General features: G+C 42.6%; 1 protein-coding gene across 1 annotated transcript; it reads right to left on the bottom strand.

Annotated features, from left to right (window-relative positions):
- Positions 1 to 1,007: 1,007 nt before the first annotated feature.
- Positions 1,008 to 10,635, bottom strand: leo1 (LEO1 homolog, Paf1/RNA polymerase II complex component). Its single transcript, XM_085273517.1, has 14 exons — positions 10,551 to 10,635; positions 9,239 to 9,390; positions 8,655 to 8,935; positions 8,240 to 8,448; positions 7,871 to 7,972; positions 7,667 to 7,761; positions 7,355 to 7,503; positions 7,162 to 7,246; positions 6,976 to 7,070; positions 6,742 to 6,876; positions 4,070 to 4,205; positions 1,728 to 1,920; positions 1,498 to 1,595; positions 1,008 to 1,307 (listed from the first exon to the last, which is right to left on the bottom strand). Exons 1-14 carry the CDS (start codon positions 10,606 to 10,608, stop codon positions 1,194 to 1,196), a joined length of 1,902 nt encoding a protein of 633 aa, XP_085129643.1. The 5' UTR covers positions 10,609 to 10,635; the 3' UTR covers positions 1,008 to 1,193.
- Between the last annotated feature and the right edge of the window lie 1,933 nt (positions 10,636 to 12,568).

Here is a 12,568-nt window from a genome sequence, read left to right on the forward strand (position 1 = left end):
AAGAAAAAAACCCCTAAAATGCCGTAAATGTTTCAAGAGGTTCTGTCATGAATCAACTGAAGTGATGCTTCACTGTTATAGTGGCTGCAGCTGCCTGTGTTGGTCTCAACCTGCACATTGCTCAGTGAAGCAAACAGGTTGTTTATGCAGTTTGGAGAATAATAAGCCAGGTTAGCTTGCTAATAGTAACACTAATTAGTGTTTCTTTTACAGCATTTAGCTGCAGGCAGGCTGTCATATCTCACTTTAATATGAGATTTAAAATGTTTTCTTTGTTTATATGACTATGTAATTCAAGTCTGCAGGGTTCCTGTGAGGTTTCACATCTTCTAAAACCCTTGGTGTCCTGACAGTTGAAACTGTGACGATTTGGCAATAATAATGGCACCGATCTATGGTTGACAATTTAAAAGGGTATCTATTAGCAGGCCCTATAAGGGCTGGATGTTTAGCAGAGGTGTAGCAATGGCATGGGTTAGAATATCAGAGGGGGTGCCAGTGAAAGCTTGGGACTTCCTACAGCTGCTTGTACAGGAAGAAGTAGATATTCCTACTCCTTCCTCTGCAGGCAGGTTATTGAGGGGGGGGGGGATCTTCTCCCACAGAACTACAGCTCCTTTGTCTCAAACCCCAAATCCTCTAATCTCTTGTGTCTTCTATCAGGTGGGTTTTGGCATCGTCTCCTCCTCTGACAACACTACACTCCCCGGTTCTTTCCTGAAACATTCACACGAACTGCAAAAAACCCAAAACAAAACCAAAAAACCCCACCACCTCTAAACCAGCGCACTGAAAACACTGGTCAATTATGTGTGTACATGAGGGAGAGGAACAGAAATGGCAGATGCTGCTTCTATGCCATTAACTTAATCTTTCGGCAGCCCACAGCAATTATGCCATTAACAGCCTCCCCTCGAAACGTAACAGTTTGTTTCATAACATCGCAACAGCGTGATTCATATATATATGATTCATGGTGTTAAAAAGATGAAGAGGCCTCGAGAAGCTTTGGTTACATAAAACCACCGTTTTTTGTTTTATTTCTCACCTCTTCTGTACACAACATAAACAAGCAAACACACAGACACAGCCACCCACAAACAGGTCATAAGAAAATATACAAAAAATATGGCTGTTTATATGCCATGCGGGCTGAGCACTGATAATACAGTGGAATGATAAGGGAAGATGAATTATTCGTCGTCGTCTTCCTCGTCTTCTTCGTCGCTGATGACATACTTCTTTGCCTTTTTGGTGCCCGTTTCCTCGTCATCTTCTGCCTTTCTCTTGCCTGATCCCTCGCCCTCCTGTGACAGGAGTACATACAGCGTTCAGTTACACTTCAACAGTGAGTGCAGAAAAGCTTTCCTGCTCTGAAGAGTCTAGCTTTTGCTGTCCTTCTTAGTTACAAAGGATAATGAGAAAAGTTGGCTTTTTTTCTACACGGTGTCCAGCCTCACACCGCCCCCTGTCTGTCAACCACATCACTGCACCTACCTCGTCACTGTCCAACTTCTTAGCCTTCATCAGCCTCTGGGCTTTATCGTCATCAGAACCTTCATCACTGTCTGATGAGTAGATCCTGGCTCGCTCCTCTGTACGTGAGGCAGAAAGAGAAGAGCGTGTGCATCAGGCCTCTGTAACTCCCAAACACGTCTCAACATACGAGGAAAAAAAATTATAGAAACAAAACGACAGCAGTCAATGTGAAACGCAGTCATCCTCACCTCTCAGGCCACTTCCACCCTTATACTTGCTCTTGATGGCTGCAAGGCTGATCGCCTCCTCGCCCTCTTCCTCGTCGTCATAGCGATCGGGCTCCAGGTAGCTACTGCTCAGGCCTCTCTGATGCTGCTTCTCCCTTATCCTCCTCTGCTGGGACTCCCTGCGGATGGAGGCTCGCAGCCGCTCCTCCTCTTTCTGCCAAGACAGACCCGAGTGGCGAATTTATACAAAAATCATTTCAAGGCATTTAATTTCTAGCTGCTTAGTTGTTAATTGTTTTTCCCCAAACACACTGAGAAAAAAGGTCGCTTTTTATGTTAGGTGTGGGAAAAGTCTAATTAATTTCCCTTTAAAGCAATAAGCTGGCCTTGTTGGAAAAAAACAATAAGAAATGAGCCTATTATTCGTTTTTGCTCTAAAGTACATTTACCCTGCTTGTTGTTCTGTTATTCCTATAACATGACAATTCCTCACTGGAATAAACAGAATTAGCTGTCCTATAATAAAAGGACAACTGCAGGCAGAGTAAGGACAAACGAGAGAAAGGGTAATTACTTTCTAAAACATTTGCCCTCCTGCCCATTTTAAGTTTGACAATCAGCTAGTGCCAGTTAGTCAAAAATGTGCTTCAATAACCTTTAACTTTAAACAGGAACACACGCTTACTCAGTCTGAACATTATTAGGCATCTACAATATGTCTATAGCAAACCTTACTATCAAAAGAGCCGTTTTTAAGCAATTCTTGAACCCTCAAAAAGCATATTTAAGTCTTGATGTTCCTACTTATTTAAGCTACCTGCCATATGTTTGCGGTGGCAAAAGAATTTCCCAGCTTTCACAGAATAAAGTGTCTACTGTGTATAACTTAGCCCATCAGTATTACTAATATATCTAAATACTTCAAATCTTTTACCACATGTGACTACTCTTCATGATCATTAGTATTTTGTGCTTTAACTTTGCATTTTCATTACAATAATACTGTGTTTTCTAATCTAATCAAATTCATTTATCATGTTCTTATTTTTATTACCAACAATGAAACAATTGTGAAGAGAGGGGAAAAAAAAAATATCCATTAGCTTGTTTCAGCATACTTTGAAACAGAAGCTTGACTTGGGTAACTAAAAGCAATGCTGTTTACTTTGAGTCCTACCTGAATCCAATCAAAAGGAGGCTACTTTGATAGTAAATAAAAAATATAACAGTCTAATATCTTAAAAAAAATAAAAATAAAGTGAAAGCAAATAAAATAAAGTTTCAATTTGATTTTGACTAAAGCCAGCAGTGTTGGTGGTAAAGCAAAGCATTCCTTATCCATTTTTCCTGCATGGATCTCCAGAGCCACAGCTTCAACACCCCATGGGCTTTAGAGCAGGAGTGGGCAGTTAATGTGGGTACACGACAACCTGTGGCCCCCTCTGCCCACCATTGCTCTAGAAATCTACACATTGCGCAGCTACTGAAGCTCCCATTATGATTAGCTTTGACTGTCTGCCCAAAGGCTAGATCAGTGTCAGAATTATGACACTGCAGAAGCGATTAGAAACTGTGGAAACTTAAAAGACATTTAAAACCTATAAACAAAGACTGTGCTGTGGGCTACTGGTGTGTTTTTTGTACTTTAGTGCAAGCTTAAGGATTTCTGTCGCCAATTACCACCCTTTTCCACATCTACTACATTTTAGCTGCTCCTACCACATCTAACAGATGTCTGATTTCAGCTGCTGGTACTGAAACAGCCTGTTTGGGCTGTTTGAGGCACAACAGAGGGAAGGACCTATGAAGTGTACTGAAATTACACCTGAAATCCACATTCTGTGGAAATGTGAGACTGGCATACACTTGTATAAAGGCACGGACCCTTGTTGCTGTTGAACTGTAATTATGATAACTTAAGAACCACCAACTGGGAGTACTGACTACAAACAATGGGGGAAGCGTAATTGATGTCTAGTATTTGGGCGTCTATTGTTAATTATTCAAACTCGCACAATCCCCACTGACGCACATTAGACGTCATCATGCAGGACACGAGTGTTTAAAATACAAAGAGACAAATGTGTGTTTATATGTTTTAAAAGCCATTTTAAGCTAATGCTGCACAGTGAAGAACAATGTAATCTGCAGTCTTTCTCGAGCCGACAGTAAACGCATCACCAGAACTCTAGACTGGTTGACTCAGTTTCCATTTCACTCGCCACTGCGTGACCACATTATGCAAGCATGTCAGGTTATATTATTATGTAAGCAGCCATGGTGCCTGTCAACAGCTGACCTCATCTCACTCTTCCGGTCTCTGTGGTAACAAAAGAATTCCCACACCGGACGGCTCGTGCTACCTTGATCATTTCATTGCGATGGGACTCGGGATCTCGTCCAGCCATGGGAAGGATTCTGATCTTCTGTGTCTTTGAGCAGCGGTCAGCCAGAGACAGGGTCATCTTCCTGTGGGTGGCGCTGTCTGTGGAGTGGGGTCTGGAAGTGCAGAAAAAACAACCTGAATAATAACATTTCCCCAGTACGTCTTCATAAAAGTGAATCTCTTAAGAGTGGGAGGTTTTCACACATTTTTTCCCTTTTCTTCTTTAACACATAGATCACACCTCTGTGTTGCAAACAGGCAGAAAGAAAAACACAGTATCGACTGCCAAACCTGTTTTAGCCCACACTCATTAAATCTACCTTGTGGAGTTTTTAATATCGCACGCTTTATTTTTATCTTGGGCAAACACATTGCACACAGGGCATGTTAAGCATATCCCTGCCAGTAATGTAATGCAGAAGGAAACTAAAGCACAAGCTAATTTATAGCTAACTGTCATCTTTATTAGGTCATGCAGCATTAGGTACATGCTGGTCTTTATGTTGCCCTGTGCTTTCACACATTTCCATGAGCTCCACATAGAGATTAAAAGTTGCACTGAGAACCTCTGATGTTATTTTGTGATGTCTTGCTAATAAGAAAGACTCCCACTCTGCTGCTGTGGAATCTCTGTTCACAATGATTCACGGCTACACAGCAACAAGCACTGAGAGCAGGTGTGGATTAAATAAAACACAATAAAAAATAAAACAAAATGTGCCATTTTCTTATGTACACCTGTTTGACTGTTCCCTAATAGAAATATATGATCAGCCAATCACGTGGCAGCAACTCAGAGCATGGTCAAGATGACCTACTGAAGTTCAATCTGAGCATCAGAATGAGTAAGAAAGGTGATCTGAGGGGAACTCTGAATGTGATATGGTTGTTGGTGCCACACGGGCTGCCTGACTATTTCACAAAGTGTTGATCTGCTGGATATTTCCCACATAACCATCTCCAGAGTTTACTGGGAAAGTTTATAAAAAGAGAAAATATGCAGAAGAGCATCTTTGAACGAATATCACATAAAAACCTGTAAGCAGCAGCTACAGCAGCAAAAGACCACGCTGGGTGCCGCTCCTGTGAGCTAAGAATAGAAACCAGAGGCTACAATTCACCTGGGTTCACCAAAATTGAGCAACAGAAGACAAAAACACTGCCTGATCTGATGAGTCCAGATTTCTCCTGTGACATTCAGATGGCAGGTTCAGAATTTGGCATTAAATTCATGAAAGCATGGATCCATCTGGCCTTATATCAAAAGTTCAAGGCGCTACTGGTGGTGGTGTAAAGGGGTTGGGCGCACGTGTACCCCATAGAGTACCAACTGTGCATCACAACACCAAAGCCTATTTACTACTGCTGCTGACCGTGCCCAGTCCCTTAACACTATAGGGTACCCATCTTTTAATGGCTCCTTCCAGCAGCATAACACACCATGTCACAAAGCTCAACTCATCTCAAGCTGTCAGGTCAATACGGACCAAAATCTCAGAGGAATGTTTCCAGCACCTTGTTGAATCTCTGCCACAAAGAATTAAAGTAGCTCTGATGGCAAAAAAAGAGGTCTAATCCAGTACTAGCAAGATGTACCTAGCAAACTGGCTGTTGAGGGTAAATGTGGTCTCATTAAGTAGGCGTACATGGATGTAAACAATGCTGGCGCATTAAAAAGCCCCCAATTCTAAGCCAGGTATGACGTAACAAATTCATCAATTATGTCTGCTTGATTAAAAGAACACACTGTGTTCGTTTGACTTCACCAAAGACATCTGTTGTTGTCGAGTGTCTCACGTTATTAGATCCCCAACAATGTTCTTACAATACAAACATTAACTGCTGGCCTCAGCTCCCTCATTTAATGATGACTTATGAAAATATCACCACAAATATAATCTATGCATTTATTAAAAATGCATTAAATTTAACACAAATCACTCACGATGCTGAGACCACTCGAAGCTGTGAATGACAGAGTCATGTGTCTGTTTGGCTTATTTAAGAAAATGTATTTATCTGTAACCTTAAGTTCACTGTTGTATCAAATGACCTCGTGAATGAAGAAGTCTTGTCATACAGTATTGTTCTTTAGGTGCTCACATTTTTTTTTTTTTTTTAAACGTGAATTTTCTGGCTTTAAAAGAGTTAAAGGTGCTTTTAAAAGGAAAATAAAAGCATTGTAACCATCTGCACGCTGAGCAGTTCTAATCCTAATCAAAACTCAAATGTTAATGCTCCAAGGGAACAAACTGTAATAATGTTCTGTTTGGGAACACGGAGGCCTGTTGCACACTGAGGCAGGTTTGCCCTCATAGACCCATGTGGGGTGAAAGACAGAACATTCAGGTGGATGGGGGGGGGGCGCTAAGAAGCTTAAACAGTTCTTACTGGGAGAAACCTGTGCAGCTTGCACAAGGTGATCCGGGGACTTAAAGCATTCAGTACATTTCTAAATGGAGCCTGAATGAAGGGTGCCATTGTGGCTGCTGTTGTTGTTGTTTGCAGAGGTAGCCCGGAGTTTGTTGAGAACATATTCTACTGTCAGGGAGCCAGACGGAGGAGGAGTCTCCCTCGCAACTCTCAGTCTGTGCCTAAAAGGAAACAGCAGCCTGTTACCAAAGCCACACTGGCATGTTAGTGCATTACCTGAAAGTGAGTTTGGTTTTGAACACGGCCTGTCCCTGCAGCCCGGTGCCCTGTCGGATGAAAAGGTGATTGTGGTCTCCTTGGAGTGGAGCTTTGTAAACATCGAACACTTCGTTCCCCAGGTGGAGGGACATGCTGTGGAAAGAATGGGAGACTGAAAAGCGTGCCAAGTACAGAGTTATGTCCTGATCGCAGTGTCGCACCCCGCGGCATCCAGCCTGACGTAACACACACCTGCCGTCGGACCATTTGACAATGCGCGCATTGCTCTCTCGGGTTTCATTTCCCTCCTCGTCTCTCTTCGCTCTCCACCGGATTGTGTTCTCCACCTGTGGGGAGAAGATGATGAACATCAGGTGACGTAGGAAAAAAATCTAAATAAATAAAATCTGTCATCCGTCATTTCCAATCTACACAGACCTTCAGTTTGAGCCTGGTCCGCCCCTCTTCATCCAGCATTTCTTCATCCTCAAATTCATCCTCATAGTACTGAGGATCAAACGGCCTAAAAGGGAAAAAAAGAAAAAGAAAAGACAGCGTCAAAGAACATCTAATTATCTTATCATCAAGTGAAAATAATTTTTCCATCCATCTACACTGCACATGCTCTGACCTGGGCTCCACAGACAGGAAATTGGGCAACTTGACAAAATAAAGGTCGGATCCCAAGTCAGTGCTGACTTTTGGGATCTCTACTTCAATACGAGTTTCAGGCGCAGGCTCCTCTTCTGCCTGCTCCCCCTCCATACCATCCTCTGCATCCTAGACACACACACACGAACAAGTGAACAAACACTGTATAATCCAGTGACCCATGACAATAGGGATCAGCTCAGAGAGGCTTAGAGAAAAAGGGGATTTTGGATCTCGTTTAAAAGTGTGATGAGTGCAGAGAAGAACAGAGGGTGAGAGAACAGACACATACCAGGGGCTGGCCCGGGGTCGGGGGCTTCTCTGCATCGCTGTCTGAAGAGATGTCGTCCGCTTCTCCGAACAGGTCATCTGCTGCGGCCTTCTTTGCTGCGGAAGAGTACGGATAACTTTCAGTACCATAAAAATATCAAATTCAGCAGCAGAAACAAAAGACAAATCGTTGCTGCTACGTTGACCCAGTAAGGTTAGGGCTTACGTTTTGTTTCAGCATCGCTGTCTGAATCGGAATCGGAGGCGGCTTTCGCTTTGGGTTTCCGTCCTATGAAATCATCTTCGCTGTCACTTCCTTTTGCAGACTCTGAAAAACAAAACCAAGAAATTTTATGTATCATTTTCCACATGTCACGTTTATAGTGGAGGCACGGGACACCCACGCACATCTTACAGTAAAGGAAAACAGTTCATCGCCTCGTGCAAAGAGTCTGTGTGAAAAATTAATCTCATATTAACCTCTGAGTTTTAAGCTCGGGATAAAATGTTCACATATGGCCCCAATCCATGAAATTTACTGTGTAAAAAGATTAACCCTGGAGGCTGGCTCAGCGGCAGATCCTGGGGGTTGTACCTGATTTCCTGTTCCTCGGTCCCTCATCATCAGAATTTTCTCCCTCTTCGTCAGAGTAGTGGCGTTTCTCCTCCTCGTCCTCCGACTGGTCGCTCTTAGCTTCTCCGCCCCACTTCTCATCTTCCGATTGGTTCTCCCTCCCTGAAGCTTCGCCGTCACTGTGCGGTGTGCCCGGGCCCGACTGCGGAGTCCCAGGATCGCTGTGCATACTGAATAAGAACAAACACGGTAAACATATATTCTGATTTTTATTCCTCTGGAAGTCACTTAATCCCCCATCCACTTCCTTATGACAGATCAAAGACCTGATTGCGTTTCTCAAACTGGAAAAGATATATTTTAGCATCCCGATCTCCGTGCCATCAACGACCTCAGTTAAACAACGGTGAGCTGCAGCCTGTGTGAGACGTCGTACCTTCTGTCTGAGCGAACGCTGCCCCTGTCAGATCGAGGGCTCCCACCGCCAGACATCCCGCTGCCAGCCGGGCTTCCTCCGTCCGACCGGTGACCCCCATCCTCCTCGTCTTCATCCTCATCTCGATGGTCACGGTCCGAGCCGCTGTGCTGCTCTGCGTCGGAGTGATCGTTGTCCCCGCGGTCTGAGCGCATGCTGGCATCTGACTGGTTCCCCGAGCGCTCAGACTGGTTGTCGCTTCCGCTGTGTTGTTCATCCTCACTGTCGTCTCCAAACAGCTCCTGTTACGGAGAAGACACATGAGTACGTTTAGATGCAGCTCATGACTGTATCGTCACACAGACACACACGCACGCCTCAGTCCTTCTACTGCAGACACAGGACACCTTCATTGTGGGATAAACATACTAGATGGTTTGAGGTAGGTTGAAAGTTTATTAACTCAAGTCAATGCAAGATTAACATTACAAAAGGAATACAATTCTCTGAGGTCACTGTGGAAGTTGAAGCAGTATTTTCAGTGGCTAAATTCACAGCTGAACGACTGATTGGGCGGCTGTCTGAACGATGTCTGCAAAATGCACCTTATTCATGCTGGGCTTGCCGGCCTCCTGGCCTTCGTACTCGTCATCATCATCATCCCGCTCCCTCTCGCTGTCACTGCCGCTGCCTGAAGCGTTGCTGACAGAACGAGGCCTCTCCTGCTCCGACTCTGAACCAGAGCCGGAGCCAGACTCTGCAAAGAGATAAAGCAGTCCGATTTATTCTAGTTTGTAGTGCCAAACAGATGTTACTCACTCCTCTCACATTACAAATGTGTGACTAAAAAGGTGAAGCTCAGCTTGTTTAAATCCTCATACTCTCCATATACCAGTGTTTTGTTCAAACAAAGCAGGGCTGGGGGCAATCCTGTTTAAAAGAAATAATATTTATTTATTTATAACCACCTTAAGTCTCTTTGGGGTACAAAATCACAGTATTTCTATGGAAAAAACGAGTGATGCCAGAAAAAGCTTCCAATTATCAACTACTTTTGGACAAAAAGAAGCAAAGATGATATCAGTTAGCTCCTTTTTGTAGACTTTTTAGAAGATTTCAGCATCAACACAACAAAGTGCTTTGATGGTTTTCCACACTTTGTCTCATACAGACATAATATATTTATGTCTCTGAATAATACCCATATTATTATATTTAGACCTTTTTTGAATAAATACTGTTATATCTGACAATTGTTTGTATGGGATTATCTGATGCAATCACAATATTATTTATGTACGGCTGTATCAACAGTGAGTACTGAAATACACAGTGTCATACGGTTTTCTCGTACTGTTCTTCTTTCTGTAAAAATCATTTTAGTAGCAAGTCTGTGGAAATTAAAGATTATGTAGGTGAACTTAGGTGCTGCACCAGTTTGTGCGTGAAGACAATTCTAATTTTGACATAAGGGAATTAAGTTTTTTTTTAAGGTCTTAAAATGTATATTTGCAGTCGTGCTGCTAAAAAAAAAAACATGAGCGCTGATCACATCCTGCACCACAGCAACAAAACAACTTAAGCCATGGCCCTCCGTCTCAGACACATCACGTGAATCCAAACACTGAAAACCGATTTTTTTTTTTTAAAAGGAAAAAGAAAATAAGAAAGAAAAAGAAAAGTGAAACTAGGTGAAGGATAAAAGAACTCCACGATGGTTTCCATTAAAGCCAACGTTTAAAACACATTAACATTATTAACGCCTGCCTCGATATAACGAACATCCGCGAAACGTTGCACACCTCACTCTCGCGTTAAAGCTCCCCTCTGCTACGCAGCTGCGCACAACGCGGCACTCATCTAAATGCACAAACTGATGATTAAACAATATAAGCCACGAGTTTCGGGCAACATTACCTCGCTGGTCGTTGTCGCTGTCCCCATCGCTCCCGAACAATTCATCCATGTCCGCCATTTCTTCCAAACTGTAGTAAAACGTGACCTACAGGATATAATCACTGGGTTTAAGGATTTTGGATCCGGGTCAAGCTGAGCTTAAGTGATGTAATAAATCTAGTCAACCGCCAGGGGGAGACACAACACCTGCTTAGCTTCTAACCAAAGAATATTCGTTTATATATACTTTAGATGAGTGCCGCGTTTATATATACTTTTATGAAAACATCGTTATGTCTCTCCCCTCTCCCCCCCCCTCTCCCCATATATATATATATATATATATATATATATATATATATATATATATATATATATATATATATATATATATATATATATATATATAAAAATAAGTAGGCAGTGATATAACAGAAGGAAAGGGTGTAATTTATTTTAAACGTGTACATAGATAGCAAAGTCTGGTTAAATTTAAACCTGGCTATTCGGAGTGTTTTATGGTCTCCTTTCTTTGTTCTGTAGCCTTTTTAAATACTTTCCTTTGCCTGTAATAAATTCTGCAATGGCACACATATAATGTGGCTTTGTGTGTGGGAATAGCAGCTGTGTGACACTGGACGCTATTGTTCACTTTATAACAGCAGGCGTTGTGATGCTGTGGAGAGCTATAACGACTGATGAATTCATGAATGCATCAAAAACACTGGTAGGAATATTACAGTGGTGTTTAGTTATGGCTTAAGTTTGAATGTGCATTTTACCAGCTGGTTTGTCTTTCGTTTTTTTTCTGGCTATACTGGTTGAATTGTGTCAGTGTCAGTGCTGGGAGCCACCTGACAGCATCTGTAAGCCTTTATTAACCTTTGTTTATTACCAGATGCTAAAGCAGTGAGGCTTATTTTCCTCTCAGATAACATCTGTGCAAAAATCCATGTGAAACCTGCTCCACCCTGCATTGTTTTGTTTTTTAGAGGAAGGCGCTCATGTCTGACACCACTGGAGCAAATCATAACGACAGCCAAGTGCTCTGACACCAGTTAACCCTCTCTCAGGCATGTGTTGATGAATGAAGAAAAACTGATTGCATTAAAAGCCATGTTCCTCTCTGCGCCTCAGTGCAGCTCAAATTCTTGAGCTGTTTATCTTAACAGCTTTAGCAAATAGGGAACCGAGGCATGTCTCAGCACCCTCATCTTTTGCTGAAGTTTTTGTGTTACGGACAAGGCATCTTATAAAACTGCGTGTACAGTTTTATGTGAGCCAAGAAGGTACAAACAATTGAGCAAGGTATGGCTTTTAGTGTAGTTTTTCCTCAACAGCAGTAAGTGTGAAAAAACTGACAGAGTGAATGGGATGTATGCAGGTAAACTCCAGATCCAGATGAGCTGATTGGTGGAGCCGTGGGGAAACTGTCTGAAAAATAATATTGATACGAAGGAGCTGGAGCCGGCAACTTTTTTTTTCTTTGCTAAGGTCTTTAATCATGAAAAGTGCATGACACACTGGCAGACCGAAAAGACCATTCAGTGAAAATACATGCTTAAGAGAGAGACCTGCTGCTGCCTCCTTCCTTTGGGTCCTTAGATGTAGTTTATCTGGACATCACTTGCCTCCGCTATGACGCCCAGACAATCAGACAAAGACAAAGTTGGAGTTATTCTGTATCTTTGCACAGCTATCTCTTCTTCTCTCCCCCTCTCCCCCTCCCTCTCCTGTTGTTACTTCAATCATGAAACTGATCAATGATAAGCTGATTGGCTTTTCTGTCGCAAGTCCCGTCTCCCTTGTTTGTTTATCGCTCACTTTGCGCAAGACAGAGGAAAACAGCGGGTGTCCGCTGTACAACAGCAGCACGTTTAAGCTTGATAAGCTGTTGTTATTGTGAATTTATTTAATATTACTTTCTAGTATCAGCTGATGTTTGCTGGAGCCACAGCACCACACTTTTCATTCAAAGGCTTTATGGCTTTTCTGGTGGGCCGGTCTCTAGTCAAAATGCCCGATTTTTTGTCCCAGTC

Source organism: Mchenga conophoros, linkage group LG1, assembly GCF_057382185.1.
Source record: "Mchenga conophoros isolate Kocher_MC1m ecotype Shallow Benthic linkage group LG1, M_conophoros_male_GT1.1, whole genome shotgun sequence".
Taxonomy (NCBI): Eukaryota; Metazoa; Chordata; class Actinopteri; order Cichliformes; family Cichlidae; genus Mchenga; species Mchenga conophoros.